The sequence below is a fragment of the Phyllobates terribilis genome, unplaced genomic scaffold (genome assembly GCF_046119375.1).
Source record: "Phyllobates terribilis strain yellow unplaced genomic scaffold, ASM4611937v1 Scaffold_1__5_contigs__length_1240528914, whole genome shotgun sequence".
NCBI classification, from domain to species: domain Eukaryota; kingdom Metazoa; phylum Chordata; class Amphibia; order Anura; family Dendrobatidae; genus Phyllobates; species Phyllobates terribilis.
In genome coordinates this window covers 250,559,531-250,577,875 of record NW_027362761.1, presented here as the reverse complement: position 1 = coordinate 250,577,875, position 18,345 = coordinate 250,559,531, and the positions used below count along the sequence as shown (strand labels likewise).

At 47.5% G+C, this 18,345-nt stretch overlaps 1 protein-coding gene across 1 annotated transcript in view; it reads right to left on the bottom strand.

Moving 5' to 3' along the window:
* NFATC4 (nuclear factor of activated T cells 4) overlaps nucleotides 1–18,345 on the bottom strand; it is a 172,254-nt gene that overhangs the window by 138,250 nt on the left and 15,659 nt on the right. Inside the window, exons 2-3 of the mRNA XM_073671152.1 lie at nucleotides 9,662–10,751; nucleotides 9,343–9,505 (exon numbers count right to left, since the gene is read on the bottom strand). Of these exons, the coding sequence (XP_073527253.1) occupies nucleotides 9,343–9,505; nucleotides 9,662–10,751 (1,253 nt within the window). The remainder of the gene's footprint in view (nucleotides 1–9,342; nucleotides 9,506–9,661; nucleotides 10,752–18,345) is intronic.

Here is an 18,345-nt window from a genome sequence, read left to right as displayed (position 1 = left end):
AGTAGTTAATGATTATGTCTGAACAGGAACCTAGTTTAATCATTGCACGCCCTCTATTTAATTAAATTGTCTCCACATGCCTCTAATTTACTATGTCTCCTGAGCACATTAATTAGGCTGCCAATTCTTCACTGGATTACTATCAGCAGGGCCGGCTCCAGGTCTTTCTGGGCCCCGGGCGAAAGAGTCTCAGTGGGCCCTTTTAACACATACACGATTCATGATGCACATGTAGCACCCTGAGGACTCGGCTACTACAGGGGTATTACACCTCAAGCCAGAGGTGTGGTATTCCACTCCCGGGTAAGGATGGAGTGTGGAACTGAGCTCAGTAGGCTGCATGCACTACATACATCCCATTTCCGGGGGACAGATCGACGGTACTCCCACCAATATATGTGCAGGTACGATAGTGTCTGTCCCTGGCTGGAGTGGGAGGGGGGTGGAACATCCCAGTAGTGTAGGGGCAGATAGGGGGAGCAGTCTGGGTAATGCTAGGAGCTCATTGGGTGCTGGTCACCTGAGCTCACACATAGAGGGAGTATATAAGGTGGGCACCATCTTAGGACAGGGTCTTTTGTAGAGTGAGTCAGTCTTTGAGGAGCAGAGCAGAGGAGCTCAGCCAGAAGGGCTGACAGGGAGTTGTGGTTCCGGCTGGGCCCAGCTCCAAGGCCAAGTCTGAGAGAGAGAGAGGAGTCAGAAGGACCCAGAGAGAAGAAGAAGGAACCCCAAGACCCCAGAATACAAACAGCAGGGTGAAGGGTTGGCACCCAGGGTACCGGATCCCAAGCTGGCAGAGAGAAAAGCACACCTTAGCCAGGAACCGGAGGTCGTGGGCAGGATCTGCCACGACCCTCACTAAATCCACTAGGAAGGCATACCAAGTATAGGGTCAGGGAACCCAGAAGAGGTGTACCCACCAAGAGACCCGAGGGAGCCGGACATAAGTGGATCCCTAGTGAGAACGGCCAGAAGAGAGGGAAAGTCAGACAGGAGCTCAGGACCACGCTCCAGAATTGCTTGGGGGTTGGCCGAGTCCAGGACCTGGTGGACGCAGCACGGCTCGGGTGGTCGCTTCAGGCCAGAGTGACCATAACAACACCCGTAAGTAAAAAATCCCTGAACTGCACAGCCCGACTCTGAGTCTTCTTGCTTAGCTCTCCTGCACCTTCACAACCACCCTCCTCTACATCTGACCCCCTGAGGCTATACCCCTCCCGTTGGGGGTTATACTACCACAGCTGCACACATACCAACAGCCTCAGCGGACCCTTCTGCAGCGGTGGCCTTTTGACCGCAAATCAACGGGTGGCGTAGTCGACACTAAGAACATCAATAACATCTATCAAGACTGCCACACACTGAGTTTGACACCCTGGGCACGGACCGGGTCGCCGCCACTCGGAGACTACAACCCCCATCTGATCCGGCTCCGGGTAATCCCCAAACAGCACTGGCCCAGGGGGCGCGTCAACTTTGGCGTAGTCGGCAGGATTTCGTGCCCGCAACCACCGGGTACTGCGTGCCTGAAGAAAAGTTCAAATTTACCTCAAGAAGAAGTCTCCCGCCGGTTCCAGAGGGTCCCCGTCATGGGATGCCATCACGGATCGTTTCCCGCCGGTTGCCCGCCATCTGCAGCTTTTTCCCGCCATCCATGGAGTTTCCCGCCACTGGGAGACGATTCCCGCCATTTCCAGAAGATTTCCCGCCTTGGAAGAGCGGACGCCATTATGGGCGTGCCAGAGGGTGGCAAGAGGTCACCTCCCATCGTGGGCCAGGTCAAGGAATGGCGCCAAAAGCGGAAACCGCCCCCACCAACAGAGACTGTGATGCTGGAGATGTCCATCAGCGTGAGAGAACTGCCCCTGGAACTGACAATCACAAAGTGGCCCCGGGACCACCTTCAATGTGGGCGGAGACAGAACAAAAGAGAGAAGATGGGTGCAGCCTGGAGGAGTCTGGAGAGAGCGCACCCGGAGACAAGAAGTCTGGAGAGGACTCCGGAGAAGCCGTACCCGGAGATGGAGGGAGAGGCAGGCAGCACCGACCCAGTGGTCAGGAGCCTGTTGCAAGCGACAACCCCAGAAGGCCTGGTGGAGATCCTGGCACAGCTCCCCCGAGACCGGGAGCATGCACAGACCGCACTGGAGGGCTTGGCTCAGAGGATGGCCCGAGTGCAGCGGGACGTACTGGCCGCATGGAGCAGAGAGATGGCCCAGCAGGCTGGAACCCGCCAGCGAAGCACGCCGCCCGAGACGAGGAGACAGACCACCTCTGAGGATGGTGCAGGAGGAGTGAAGGCCGGAGACGGCGCCGAGGAGGGAGCTGAACAGATGGAGGCAGGTAAAGGGGACGTCACAACCCCGAGCCGAGAAACCGCGTGCCTGCCCCAGCTCCCCGTCGCAGAGCCCGAAATTCCCCCTGCCGTGCCCGTCGCTGCATCGTCACCGCTCCAGACAAGGCCTCAAGCAGAAGCCGCGGCCGCGACCCCTGTGACGTCACGCGCCTCAACCCTGAGCGCGGCAAAGCAGGAAACACCACCGGCCTGGTCGCAAGGTCTAGTACCCCCGGGCGCCGCAGTACCAATAGCGCCCTCTACCTCTGCTGAGTCACCGGCCTGGTCGCTGGGCCAAGTAACCCCGGGCGCCGCCGTCTTCACGGTGCCCTTTATCTTCAGGGTGCCCCAAGCCTGGTCGCAAGGCCTAGTGAACCCGGGCGCCGCTACCACCACCGCGCCCTCAACGTCCACCGTGCCGCACCTGGGTGAAGACTTGTTTGCCCAGCACACGTGCCCGGATGGGCAGCCCTTTGTGTGGCCACCGGAGTTCCACCATCCCCGACTCCGGAAAGAAAGACCCCTAGATGAGCCCCTGATTCCGGTTCCGAAGCCCGTTAAGATCACCCCACTCTCGTTGGAGGAAGCGCAGTTTGCGTGGGACCCCACCGGAGGAGACCTCATGGGATTCACCCAAGAGACTCGGGCAGCCGCAGCTGAGCGTGCGGAGTGCTGCCGGCAGCAGTTAGAGGTCTTTGACCGCGAGCGAAGAGAGAGGCGGGTCCGAGAGCAGCGGCTGCAGGAACAGAGTGCAGAGCAGAAGAGCCGGACCAGGAGGAACCCCCGTGCAGCCCACGGTCCCCGTGCCACCGGGACTGTAATTAAATTCCAACTGCAGCACGGTTGGGGTTTCATCAGGGATCATCACACCCCCGGCGACGTCTTTGTCACCCGCAGAGACGTGGAGTCCCATCTGCCGGAGGGACACAGAGGTCGTGACCTATATGTACGGGACGAGGTCACATTCACCCGGCACAAGTGTGCCAAAGGACCCTACGCCCTCCATGTACACCGGCTGACGGAGGAGGAGCTACGGTGTGAAGAGGAGCAAGAGGATCCGGACGGGTCTGAAGGAGGAGCAGGAGTACGCCGTCATTAAAGTACGGTAAAGAGACTGTACATAGTTACCCGTCAGGGTATAAGAACTGTTACTGCTGCTAGTTAAAATATAGTCCCCGTTGGGACCAGCAAATTGAACTGAAACCCGTGTGTCCCTATTCCCACTGACCGAGGACTGAGAGCGGTCATTCCTGTCCTGATACCTGGCCGAGGACTGAGAGCGGCCATACCTTCCCTTGTATATAGTTGCGCTTTCTAAGGCGCCCCCTACCGGTTTTATAGGAAACTGTTGTTTTTACTACAAGAGACTGTCGCACTTTACCCGGTCACAAGTTGCACCGTGGCCGGAGGAACAAGAGTGTTATTTATGAAAAGCTTTATATGAAAAGTTTATGCTGATAATATATGATGTTTTATATGTTTATGTTTTATGAAAAAAAATGTATGTTTGTGGATGTTTTTATTCTCTTACAGCCCGAGGACGTGCTGTGATTTACCAGGGGGGAACTCCGGCCGTCAGGCTGCTACAGGGGTATTACACCTCAAGCCAGAGGTGTGGTATTCCACTCCCGGGTAAGGATGGAGTGTGGAACTGAGCTCAGTAGGCTGCATGCACTACATACATCCCATTTCCGGGGGACAGATCGACGGTACTCCCACCAATATATGTGCAGGTACGATAGTGTCTGTCCCTGGCTGGAGTGGGAGGGGGGTGGAACATCCCAGTAGTGTAGGGGCAGATAGGGGGAGCAGTCTGGGTAATGCTAGGAGCTCATTGGGTGCTGGTCACCTGAGCTCACACATAGAGGGAGTATATAAGGTGGGCACCATCTTAGGACAGGGTCTTTTGTAGAGTGAGTCAGTCTTTGAGGAGCAGAGCAGAGGAGCTCAGCCAGAAGGGCTGACAGGGAGTTGTGGTTCCGGCTGGGCCCAGCTCCAAGGCCAAGTCTGAGAGAGAGAGAGGAGTCAGAAGGACCCAGAGAGAAGAAGAAGGAACCCCAAGACCCCAGAATACAAACAGCAGGGTGAAGGGTTGGCACCCAGGGTACCGGATCCCAAGCTGGCAGAGAGAAAAGCACACCTTAGCCAGGAACCGGAGGTCGTGGGCAGGATCTGCCATGACCGTCACTAAATCCACTAGGAAGGCATACCAAGTATAGGGTCAGGGAACCCAGAAGAGGTGTACCCACCAAGAGACCCGAGGGAGCCGGACATAAGTGGATCCCTAGTGAGAACGGCCAGAAGAGAGGGAAAGTCAGACAGGAGCTCAGGACCACGCTCCAGAATTGCTTGGGGGTTGGCCGAGTCCAGGACCTGGTGGACGCAGCACGGCTCGGGTGGTCGCTTCAGGCCAGAGTGACCATAAGAACACCCGTAAGTAAAAAACCCCTGAACTGCACAGCCCGACTCTGAGTCTTCTTGCTTAGCTCTCCTGCACCTTCACAACCACCCTCCTCTACATCTGACCCCCTGAGGCTATACCCCTCCCGTTGGGGGTTATACTACCACAGCTGCACACATACCAACAGCCTCAGCGGACCCTTCTGCAGTGGCGGCCTTTTGACCGCAAATCAACGGGTGGCGTAGTCGACACTAAGAACATCAATAACATCTATCAAGACTGCCACACACTGAGTTTGACACCCTGGGCACGGACCGGGTCGCCGCCACTCGGAGACTACAACCCCCATCTGATCCGGCTCCGGGTAATCCCCAAACAGCACTGGCCCAGGGGGCGCGTCACACAGATGCGGCGGAGAAATAAATATATAAATATATATATATTTATTTATTTATTACACATGGCCCAGCCTGCCCCCTCATCCTTCACATACGCAGACATATGCGCGCGCGCACACACGGTACGCAGACATATGCGTGCGCACACACGGTACGCAGACATATGCGTGCGCACACACGGTACGCAGACATATGCGTGCGCACACACGGTACGCAGACATATGCACGCACACACGGTACGCAGACATATGCACGCACACACGATACGCAGACATATGCGCGCGCACACACGGTACGCAGACATATGTACACATACAGACATACACATAGATAAAACAGACAAATATATATACACAGTCATATACACTGACATTCACATACATGCACTCACACAGACCCATTACTAATATTTTTAATATGGGGATTGGGGAAGCCTCACTCACCTGTCCCCGGTCCAGTGTCCTGTCCAGCAGCTCCTCGGGTATGGGGCAGTGCAGGGCCCCCGGCGTGTCACAGACTTCATGGCCCTGGAACATCAGAGGGGCCCACTTGCGGTCGGGTCCGGGCCCCTCCCGCCCATCTGTGCAGGACCTCCGCTCCGACGGTGTTTGATTGCCGGCACTCCCCCAGACATGGCCGCGCGCTGTGCGGCTGTGTCTGCTAGTAATGACGCGGCAGGAGCGACACACAAGCACAATTAAAGGTGCAGTGCCGTCGACCCTGCCTTGTCATTACTAGCAGACACAGCCGGACAGCGCGCGGCCATGTCTGGGGGAAGTGCCGGCAATCAAGCAGCGCCTGCGTCCCTGAACAGGTGCCGAGGAAGCGGCCAGGGCCCCGACAGTGAGTGGGCGGGTGGGTGTGTGGGCCCGGCCCCGACAGTGAGTGGGCGGGTGGGTGTGTGGGCCCAGCCCCGACAGTGTGTGGGCCCGGCCCCGACAGTGAGTGGGCGGGTGGGTGTGTGGGCCCGGGCCCCGACAGTGAGTGGGCGGCTGGGCCCCTCTGATTTTCCAGGGCCCCGGCACTTGCCCGGGTACGCCGGGTGCTGACGCCGGCCCTGACTATCAGGGTCAGACTGGCCTGGCGGGGTACCAGTGGAATGCCCGGTGGGCCCCGTCCCAGACAAACAAAGAGGGTAAAAAAAATAATTTTTAGGGACACCGGCCCTTTAAAAGTGCGGGAGGCAGGGGTGCGCGCACGCACGCAGACCTGACCCGCTGTGATGACCATGGCCGGCGGCCATGTGACCACAGGTAAGTGCTGGGGCCCCAGGGTAAAGGGACAACGGTGCGCAATAGGGCCCATCAGTCAGAGGGAGAACGAGAACCCCCCCCCTGGAGGGAGCATGAGAACCCCCCCACCTCCTCCTCAGATACGCACCTCTCCTCGTTCCCCGCAGTTCCAGTGACATCAGCGTCTTCTGATTCTGACGTCTCAGGGCAGATGGCGAAGTGACGTCACTACCACCCTCTGCTCTGAGCACTGCAGAGTCAGAGTATACCAGACCTGCAGGAACGGGAGAGGTGAGTATTTGATTTATTTATTTTTTTTAATGTATGGGATGGGTATATGGGGTGGCGGGCCCTGGATGGACGTATGGGGGCCTGTGTGGGTATATGGGGGGCCAGGCTGGACACATGAAGGGGGGTGCAGTCTGGACAGATGAAGGGGGAGCAGGCTGGACACATGAAGGGGGGCCAGACTGGACACATGAAGGGGGGCCAGACTGGACACATGAAGGGAGGCCAGGCTGGACACATGAAGGGGGAACAGGCTGGACACATGAAGGGGGGTGCAGGCTGGACACATGAAGGGGGGTGCAGGCTGGACACATGAAGGGGGAGCAGGCTGGACACATGAAGGGGGGTGCAGGCTGGAAACATGAAGGGGGGGCAGGCTGGACACATGAAGGGGGGCAGGCTGGACACATGAAGGGGGAGCAGGCTGGACACATGAAGGGGGGTAGGCTGGACACAGGAAGGGGGGGCAGGCTGGACACATGAAGGGGGGGCAGGCTGGATACATGAAGGGGGTAGCAGGCTGGACACACGAAGGGGGGGCAGGCTGGACACATGAAGGGGGGGTAGGCTGAACACATGAAAGGGGGTAGGCTGGACACATGAAGTGTGGCCAGGCTGGACACATGGGGGGCCAGGCTGGACACGGGACATGGACACGGGTCATGGGGGTCCAAGCTGGATAAGGAACTTAATAACTGTTTGGGGGCCATATTGAGGAACACGCATTATTAGTTCATGGTGGCAAGTGGGGAACATTATTACTTTTGTAATACAATTTACTTTTAGGAAACGGTTTTCCATGGGGGAGGGGGACAAAAGGGAGGTCATGTTACTGTGCAGGGCGGCATTATGCCACTTTTTTTCTTCATCTGGCGCAGTGTAGAAGTCGGGGGAAAAGTGTGCAATGTGCTCTAGAAGAGATCACTTATTGATAACTGTGTGTTATTTTCTGCAGAGATGAGTCCTGGCTGGAAGAATTGATGGCGGTTTGTGCCAGATGAAGAAAAAGAGCAAAGATGAAGGACTTAAACTAGAGATGTCACTGGTGAGTCAGTGTATTACATGTACACTTAAACTATACACTATATAGTATATACAGAGCTCCTGTGTATGTCACTGGTGATCCCTGTATTACCTGCACACTATATACAGAGCTCCTGTGTATAATGTCACTGGTGATCTCTGTATTACCTGTACACTGACACTATATACAGGGCTCCGGTGTATAACATCACTGGTGGTAATAACAGTGTTGTTAGTATTGTGGTTTGTATTCATGATCAGTATTGTAGTATTTGGTCACTATGTGGTGGTAATTTGTGGTCCGGTCATGGTGTGGCAGTATTTGTTCCTTGTATGTTGTATTATTCAGTCACTATGTGGTGGTAATATGTGATCTGGTCATGGTGTGGCGGTATTTGTTCATTGTATGTAGTATTATTGGTGTTGGTATAGTGGATTGTGTTGTGTATGGCGGTCATTTGTTCTCGCTGATATTAACTAGGAGAAGATTTTTTTCCATTAGGCCACAGCCCCACTTACAGTATTCGGTCAGTATTTTTTCTCAGGAGTGGGAGCCAAAAGCAGGAGTGGGTGATAAACGCAGAATTGGTGACTTGTTTCTATTATACCTTTTCTCTGATTGTTCCTCACCTGGTTTTGGCTCCCACTCCTGAGAAAAAATACTGACCGAATACTAATAGTGGGGCCGTGGCCTTAGAGATTAAATACTTGGAACACAGCGGCAGAGATGCACTTACAGTAATCACCTCTCCACATGATCAGTAGCAAGTTATTGATTGGTGGGGGTCTGACTGCTGGGAGCCAATCGGCAGAATGTGGAGCTTTTCTCCCCATTAGACTGGAGCTCATGGGCAACTCGACCATTCATTCCCTCAGTGGCTGCTCTTTTTTTTTTTGGAAGCCCCCCAAGAGAATGAATGAGGCTGCGGTCAGACATCTACCTGCAGCTCCATTTTAAAATGGGGATAAGTGTCCTATCAGGGATAAAACTTCCCCATTCTTCCGATCAGTGCATTTTCCAATGGTCTGACCCAAACAATCAATAAGTTATCACCTATCCTGGGGAGCCCATGGATCGGTGATAACTTGTTTTAACCAAAGAACCCTTTAATGCAAATTACCGGAATTGTACATCCCAGTTATGGTGGTACACAGTAGATGTGCAGTAGCTGCCTGTGATTTACAGTTAATGCTCCACTGTAACAGGGATAACGGCTAACGGGTATTTGCATATAGGTGTAAGGTGGGCCCCTAGGGTCAATTCCCCCTGTGGGACCCAGACACCCCAGTCCGATACTGATTACTATTATTCACTAATAAAGAAAATATATATTTTTAAAAAAAAAGTTTGTGAAGCTGGATTTTCTACCTATTCCTGCCATTGATTGTGTCCAGGCATAGACGCCCTCCGTACTCCGAACTACGTGGGAATTCTATGATGGTGAGCTGGATATTTTTCTCATTGTTACACGCTTAGTGTACGTCTCCTAAATGACCATATAGAATAGTCTCTAGTAAGTAGTACCCCCCCATAATGTCGATATGACCTTATAGAGCATATGGAAAGGGGTTACTGCTTTTAAGGGACATGCTCCAAGCTGGCCTAGGTTGATACTTTAGTATAAGATATAGTATAGAAATGTGGCTGCAGTATCTCAATATTACCTTGACAATAGGATGTCCACCAGGTGAAGCCTTCACTGCACCCCGACTTCCTTCTGTTTCGTAATGAGCTCGATGATGGGTCCTTGGTTGTACCTCTATTCTCAGCTCCAGACCCTCATACTGGAAGGGCAGTGGCCAGTCTAGTGGTGGTAAAGAGGAGGACCTAAACACAAATGACATAACTAATGTAATTGTTTAAAATATTTTCCATGCCATTTAATTATCAATTATAAAAATTGTTTTGTAACACTTTAAAAATTATGGGATTTAATACAGACTAATCTTCATATAAAGATAATGACATCAATTTAAGCTTTACCTAAAAATTGGACTTTGTCCTCCAACTCTTGCTTTAGACCAGGCCAATGCTGAAGGCACAGCCAAATAATCCATCCCTACATTTTCTTTCCTGCTTTGAGGGAACATCACATTGTTCTCGTCACTTACACATACAGATGCTCCAGAGGAAAAAGTCTTTGCAGGACTGGAAGGTTCCTCGGGCCTGACAGGGGCAACGGTTTGTTCTGCTGAAGTTCTTCTGGCTTTTTGTGGAATGTTATCGCCTCTTTCTTGTGAGGATGATATTGTTTGTTGGTTGTTCTCTGAGGTCTTAGGAGATGCCTCAGCTTCAGAAGACTGATTTTCATCTCCCAGGCTTCCCCTACGTGAAGGAGAAGGGGACGGTGAGTTGGTATGATGGATATTATCTTCATTAGAATTTGAGTACCTTCTTTTGCCACATGGTGATGTAGGCCTTGAAATTTGGCCTTGAGGATATGGTGACAACAGTTCTTCTCGAGATGAAGCTGAAGGGCCTGAAGGACCACTTTGCCAAAATTCATCGTTATGGACACTCCAGGGTTTTGGTGAACCTCTTGGGGATCCAAGAGGAGAAGCCAGTGTGAATCGAGATGCAGCTTCATTAAGCTCTCTTTCCACCTCTTCACACATTTGTCCAAGAGAATCACAAGAGGATGCTTCCGAAGAAAGAATGCTCCATGAAGAATGGCTACTTGCTGGACTGGGGCTAAGGAAAGAGTCTCGATACACAAATGGATCTGGGGGTAAGAAAAGTTGATCACGATGTGGTCTCTCATCCCATATGTCTGTTCGGCTTTGCTCTTCTTGTTCTCCATCACTATTTGAGGGTGAATCACTTGTTATACGTATACTGGGACACTCCAGGAAGCGTGAACCCCCAAGTGGAATAAACCGAGATGGCTGGCTGATGAACGTTCCATTTATGTCATGAGCTGAGGAACGTCTGGGTGGTGGTGAGTGCATGCCTGCCCTACTAATGCATCCAATTCCACCTCCTGCTAGTCCAGCACCACAAGTATTTGATGGATTAAGGTTCAGAGAGTCCGTGGTCACATCATTGCATAGTGTAGGGTCATCTGATTCCAGATCTGCAGTGGTGTGATAAAGATATAAAAAAGTTAAAACATATAACTTGATACATGCATCCCTTTAGTAGTTTTTCAGCTTTTTATTATTTCCTATTGGCTAATAAACCGTACATGTTGTTAGTTTAATGTCTTTGCATATAATTATACATTGCTTTTATAATTATTTGGTAATGGTATGCAACACTCATTATGCCTGTCCCTTTTACTTTTGAGAGCATGAAATATACCCCACAGCTAATTATATATTAGGACAATGAGCTCTGTGTTCTGTATGTATAAAACTATGATCAACAATTTATCTGCATGTGATATCATAAGAAACCAAAAATAGTCAACTTAGATCCATTTCATGGGATGGGAGCATAAGACTTTGACAGGTCTCATGCTATTCATGCTTTTCATTACAGGGAGACTCAACCATCCCTCCCCATTTAGATCCTTATTGTCTCATCCCAATATTGTTTCTCCTTATTGTGAGACAGGCAAGAAAACTAGATACAATCACAAGAGCCAGGAAAGAGAATGTTTGAACAGCTTCCTTGAGGGAAAGGAGGTGACAGAGGATATGTATCCTGGCATGGATAATGCTATGATTTAATAGTCATAATGCAAAAACATATGATACATACACAAAGTACATGTCTATGTAGGTTTCATTGATGCCAAACATTAAAGGTATGGGACACAATTGGCGATAGTGAACAGGGGCAGACATATCATTGGACAACCCGTGAAGCCGCACAAGGGCCCAAGAGGTAAGGGGTCCATTTCCACCTTCAAAGCAGGTAGAATTTTGCATTACAATGTGTTCGCCCATGATAGTGAATATTAGATCTCTGCACTCTCACCACAATTCACCCAGCTTGCCCTTTAGACATATGCCAGGATTAAAATATGTAGATATCTTTTTATGGCATATATGGATGCATAGAAGGTACCTGTTTGTACTGATATACTATATGATTTTTGGGGACCTTTAATATATATGGAGATGGCCTATTTAGAGAAAGTGCTAGACAAAGTCTTTAAGTCAAACATAGTTGTTAAAGTAACTTTTATGCAGCTTTGTGATGCAGTTTTTGAAGTTAAAACCAGGAATGGATTAAAAATAAGATAAATGTAGAATCTTTTCAGTATCGTTTTCCTCCCTTTCCCATGCACTCCTAACATTAGATTCAAAAACTGTATTGAAAAACTACATCTACATGACATGTGTAGATATCAATGTAGAGTGTGTTATGCCTGTAAACCTTTAGCCTATAACAAATGATCTTATAAAATTATGTTTTCACATAGTGTGCATGGTTGAAAAGTCGTGAATTGATGGAAATCACAGGATTTAAAGACATGTTAATGACATGCAAATTTAAAAAAACAGAAAGATTTTCAAAACATCTCAATTTATTTAGTACAGAGTATGAGCACCATGTACAGAACATTCATGCACTTACAAGATTTAGAATTCTATCAGTGAAGTTATTAATGGTTATATGAGGAATGCACTTTGCACTTGGGCACGCTAATCATTAAGATCTGCTGCTGGCAGGTCCCTTTGTAATTGCCGACCAATGACGTCCAGGATTAGCTCGATGGGAGACAAGTCCAGAAACGCTGTAGGCCATGGTAGCACGTTTAGGCAACACAAGCTGCTCACAGTAGCACAAGCAACATGAGGCCTGGTGTTGTCGTGTTGAAAATTGGCTCCTCGGACGCTTTGTAAAAATGGCCATTCCACTGAATGAAGATGGACGTTACATAAGGCATCAAACATTGTCTACACAAACCATCAGAAAGCATTTGGACAACACAAGGCTACAAGTCAAACATCTGCTACAGATGTTCTATTGACCTCACGCCACTGCTCTCATAGTCTAATATGGTGCAGAGCAAGCTCTGCAATGGAGATCTATCCTCTTCAGCTACGAGTCCCTTTTTTGTATTGGATCCAATAAAAGCCAGAAATTGGTATGGAAACCATGTGGGCAACACAATGAAGAGGCCTTAGGGAACATCACACTGGTTCTACTCACAAGGATGGCATAATGTACTGTAGCCAGACCCCTGTGGTCTTCATACCAGATACATTAACAGCTCAGTGTTACATTGATTTGAAGGGGTGAAATGAGCGTCATGGCCATTTCTTCAAAGTGCCCTAGTAATAGTTTCTCATCAATCCCAATCAAACTAGATTATGTTATGATAAAGGCTCTGTGCAGCCATATCATCATTTTTAGGACTCCTTGTTCTTCTTTACATTGAAGATAATTCTTAGTGACATCAGGTGTATGTTTGGGGTCATTGTCCTGCTGTAGAACACATTTAGAGGCAATTCGATGCCTCTCTGATATTATGAAATGATTGCTAAGTGTCTGCATGTATTTCTCAGTATTGAGGACACCATTAATGCTGACCAAATCCTCAACTCCATTTGCTGAAAAGCAGCCCCAAACTTGTGAAACGTGGTCGAGAGACAGCCACAGGACGAGGGGTACAGCAACAAGTGCCTGATAGTGCACAAATATTAAATAATATATTATAAATATTTACTAAACAGTTTATAAAAAATAAAGGAAAGAATGGTAGGTAAACAGTGAATAAATAACAAATATGATGACCGCAATTCCTCTCAATGACACCAAATAAGAGTATACACAGGTACAGTTAACAGAATTAACAGTTATATGCCAGCAAAAATACATGCGATTAACCCTTTCTATGCATAAAGCCATAAAACGACAGTGTTGTGCCAGTACTCTAGTAATCGCCTACTTCGAGCAATTTTTGAAGTGTTACTTACAGAAGAGGCCTTTTCTCCTAAGTAACTAGACCTACATAGAGTTATTTATATAGGCACAATGCATATATATATATATATATATATATATATATATATATATATATTCAGATGTAAGAGGGTACCAGTACGTCCTGAGATTGAAGTGGACGGTTCCTTGCTGGGCTGAGTGCCGAATAATTAGAAACACTAACTGGAACCTCTTAGAGAATGCCGATCTCTCTAAAGCAGGGCTTCTCTAAGACCTTAGAAATACAACCTCACTTGGCCTAGCCCAAGATGCTTTGTTCTTGGTTGTCCTCACCGAGTCGCCTCATGTCAAGCCCAACAACGCGTCCCAGAGTCACCAAAAACAGATCCAGAGTCGCACTGCTCTATCCAGACCTTTTTCCAACGATGCTTAGCTTCGCTATCCTTGAACTCCCCTAGCAACAGCCACCAACTGTCAAACCCATGCGCTGCAACTCTGGCCTCTCTGCTGCCCTCTACTGGCTAGATCATATATTACATCACAAATCTCCAACAATACAGTAAACTGTGATTAACCCTTACACTTGCAAGGAGCCTCTATAATAAACTATTGCTGCCTGTAGACACTCTTTACTGTACTACACTAGCACTTCAGCAAACAATCTGCCTTCTGTTACAGACAAATATTTTACATTTTGACTCATCAGTCCAGAGCACCTTCTGCCATTTTTCTGCACCCCAGTTCCCGTGTTTTCATGCATAATTGAGGTGCTTGACCTTGTTTCCATGTTGAAGGTATGGCTTTCTAGCTGCAATATTACTAGTTCTGAGATTGTCATCTTACGATTTTGAAGGAAAGTAAGCATAATGTGTCTTTTATCTGCTGCACTAAATTTCCTTGGCTGACCACGGCTTCTGTGTTCCTCAATGTTGGCAACTTCTTTGAGCTTCTTCAAAACAGCTTGAACATCAACAATCTTAGCTTGGAAGAGACCTTGCTGATGCAGTAGAACTACCTTGTGTGTTGTTTATGTGCTCAGTTTTACCATGCTGTATGACCTCTGACATGAAACTTTCTTTCACAACCTCACATTTGTAGCAGAATTGAGCTGTTCCTCACCTAGTTTTAAGTCTCCTACACTCTGTTTTAGTTTATGATTGTGTTTCAACCTACATATGAAAATGATAGGTGAAGGTTGGCTAAATCATTTGGGGTTTTTGCCCTCCTCTGGATCAACTTTAGGAATTAAAAAATTAACAGGTCGAACTTGATGGACGCAAGTCTTTATTCGGCTTTACAAACTATGTTACTATCACTTTAATATAATAGGTTACTCATACACCTGACAATGATCCTACAAACTCCCTGACTTTGTGCAAGTATACGTAAAAAGAACTGATGTTTTGAAGGCAATGGGCAATCACTAGAGATGTTTAAATCTGTTGAAATTCAAATTCACCGACTTTGTAGAATTTTCACCAAAAATTAGATTTGTGACTAATTTATTTGCGCAAATCTCAATACTGTAAAGCTTGTAATTGCTCAGAAAAAAAGTTTACAGGTGAGACAGAGAGATTACCCTGCTGACTGTAAGTGCTTACACTCTACAGATGAGATAGAGAGATGACCCTGCTGACTATAAGAGCTCACACTCTCCAGGCAAGAGAGAAAGAGAGCGGACCCTACTGACTATAAGAGATTACACTTTATAGGTACTGTATGAGAGACAGAGTGGAACCCCGCTGACCGCTATAAGAGCTTACACAATACAGAAGAAAAAAATGTACCCAGTGACTCTGCTGTATCATGGTTTCATTTAATTTGTAAGGAAGGGTGCAATCTGAGAAAGGGATATCTATTTAGGACAACCTCTTTTATCCCTTGCTCATACACTGTACATGTATGGGAGGAGTGTATAGGTGGGCTCAAGAGCTGAGCCTGCACCATATACTGTGGGTTTCAGCTGTGTATAAATAAAGAACCAAAGAAAACTAGACCTTATACAATTCCATCAACCAAAAAAGTTACAAGTTACGGTTTTCAAAATGCTGTGACACAAAGAACAAAGGGTCTAAATGGTGAACATTTTCCCATGTAAAGTGTCAATCCAGCGTAAGGAGATATATAGGCCATGCAATGCTCCTATGGGAATGTATATATGTAAATAGCCTCTTCAGAGAAGAAGAGGACATGAACTCCATTGGGGTAGAAATCCTAAACATTAATATCAACCCTTTAAAGCACCTTGCCACATGATGTAAGATAACAGGCAAACCAGGCACTCCATTTGCAGACACGTGTTTTGGGGTGCTTGCCTATCATCAGTGAAAAGCAGGAGGTCTGCTTTGGCTAGGTGAGAGCCCTCTGGTTAATCTACACTTGACATAAATAGCTCACTCAATTCTAAAAAAAAAAAAAAGGATTTAGCCTTCAGGTTTATTTATGGTAATGCACTGCTGCGAGTCCTGATGAGTGCTTATTTGCCTATTCCCTTTAATGCCTTCCGAAATTGCCGATATTGACAGGTTCGATTGACACTCTAGTGTGTATGCGGCTGATAGCTAACAGATCGTCGGGGTAAACATCAATCGTGCATATCTATTCTCGAACTGCCAATCGCTTTGTTCTACTGGAGGTATGCCTCCAGCAGAAATGTCGGTTGGTGGCTTTGTCATAGGGAACACAATTCTGCTCTCCCGAGAGAGCATTCCTGTGTATTGGAAAGTCGGCCAAGATGGCTGTCATCTGAATAACACTTTGGCCAACAGCCATCTAATGTGTACGGCCTACGTTAGTCTGCAAAAGAAAACCTCCATTTTACACTTATGAATCTGACGGCTTTGGCACACTAAGCTGAAATTTGTGAAAACGATTGAATGTATATATAAATGAATCTGAAACTCACTAGAAGGCCTGTGTGCGAGAGGAAAGTACCTGAGAGCACAAGTGTTGGTGGGTTTCAGTGCTTCAAAGCAGTGCAAGATAAACGAGGGGTGAGCTGTAAAATGAGCTCTAGAGGAGAGGAGGCGGTTGGTTCCCTTTAAGCTGACGTTGAATGTTCATTGACCTTTATAACAGGCAGAAATCTTTCCTCACAGACACTTCATGGCTCCTGGGATCCCTCCCCCTCAGCTCCATAAAGTTATCCAGAAGTTCAGGGACATGTGTACCTAATTACACCCCCCCAACCCAAACTACGCCAGCCGAAATCTCCGTCGCCACAGCAACGCTCGCCTGCCAAACCTCTGAGGGACTAACTTGTACCACATGTTGGAATATCTAAATAAGAATGATATTCTAAACAAATAAAAGAAGGAGGGCGGAAAGATGAATAGCCAGAGTCATAAAGGGATGAAGGAAAAAGAGGAAAACAGAGGGGCTGGAACATTGAACCAGCCACATTAATAAAGGCCTGACACGATAACACCCTGAATGGGGATACTATAAACAGATCTAGAAATATTACAGGCAAAGGAATGTAGGAAAAGAATGAGAGAATGAAGCAACCTAATGTATATACAGTAATGTATAACTACTCATATAGTGCCGACACCTTCCACAGCTTTGTACATAGAAAGTATTCACTTCTATCTGTCCTAGGGGTGAGAGGAAAATAAATGGCAAGAAAGTAACATACAGAGGGGTTGGATTGGGGCTGAGGAGCTGCAGAGGCTCAGACATGGCAAACTGTTTATGGTCAAAAAAGGATAAGTAGGACATCATTAACCATTAGCATTCCAACTCCAAATTAGTCCTAGATGGAGAACTAAGGATTTCCTAACTCCTTTATAGAAAATGGTAAATCATGATGATATGCAAAGAAACACATGCACGCAGCTGAACAGGCTTCCAGAAAACAAAATAAAATTCAACTTACATAGCATTGAGAATCCACCCAAAAAAACAAAAGAGGTCTATAGTCTACCAGTCATGATAAAGAGGGTCAAGTATATTGTGCTGTATATATATAGAACTTTAATTATCATATTTCCATTTTGTCATTGTCGTGTTGTATAATCAAATGGACACCATCCTCAAAAGGCAAATTAACCATTGCTAAGGGTTTTTCCTGAGGGACAACTCTGTTTCTACCCATCTTTGCTTTAAAAAAAGTTAATTCTAAAGTTTTAGGTGGTTCAACTCTAGTTTTAATGTAGATAAAACTTGGCGCTCAAAAGGGTTGCAGTGAATGAAAAGCTTGTCCATTTAGGTAATCTTTATAGTTTTAATCCTACACTTGGACCTTCATCAGAACAGTAGTTATAGGAAACACTGCCTCTGTAGCGCTGGTGTATGGATGCACATTGCTCGGGAATGGCGCCATTTCCGAGCGACGTATGTTGCATACACCAGCGCTACAGAGGCAGTGTTTCCTATAACTACTGTTCTAATGAAGGTCCAAGTGTAGGATTAAAACTATAAAGATTGTCTAAATAGACAAGCTTTTCATTCACTGCAACCCTTTTGAGTGTCAAGTTTTATCTTCATTATCTACGGGTTGGAACCCTACTTGGACACCTCTGCACATATTAGGAGTGCCGTATATCTCTCCATACTCAACTTCAGTTTAAGTTTTTCTAAAATAGAGCAAAAAGATTTGAGGTTTCTCCCATCCTCCATGACAGCTGTATTAGTGCACTATAGCGTTAAGTAGACGGCACTCTTGAAGAGGACGATTGGGTGCTCAAGGAGGGTTCCACCCACTTAACAAACCATTTGGTTCCACTCCAAATAACGTAACATATTTTTATTCAAGAAATCCAAAAGTCAATGACATTTTGGTCCTATTACATGGACCTTCATCAGACATCGATTGCAACGAGAGTAAC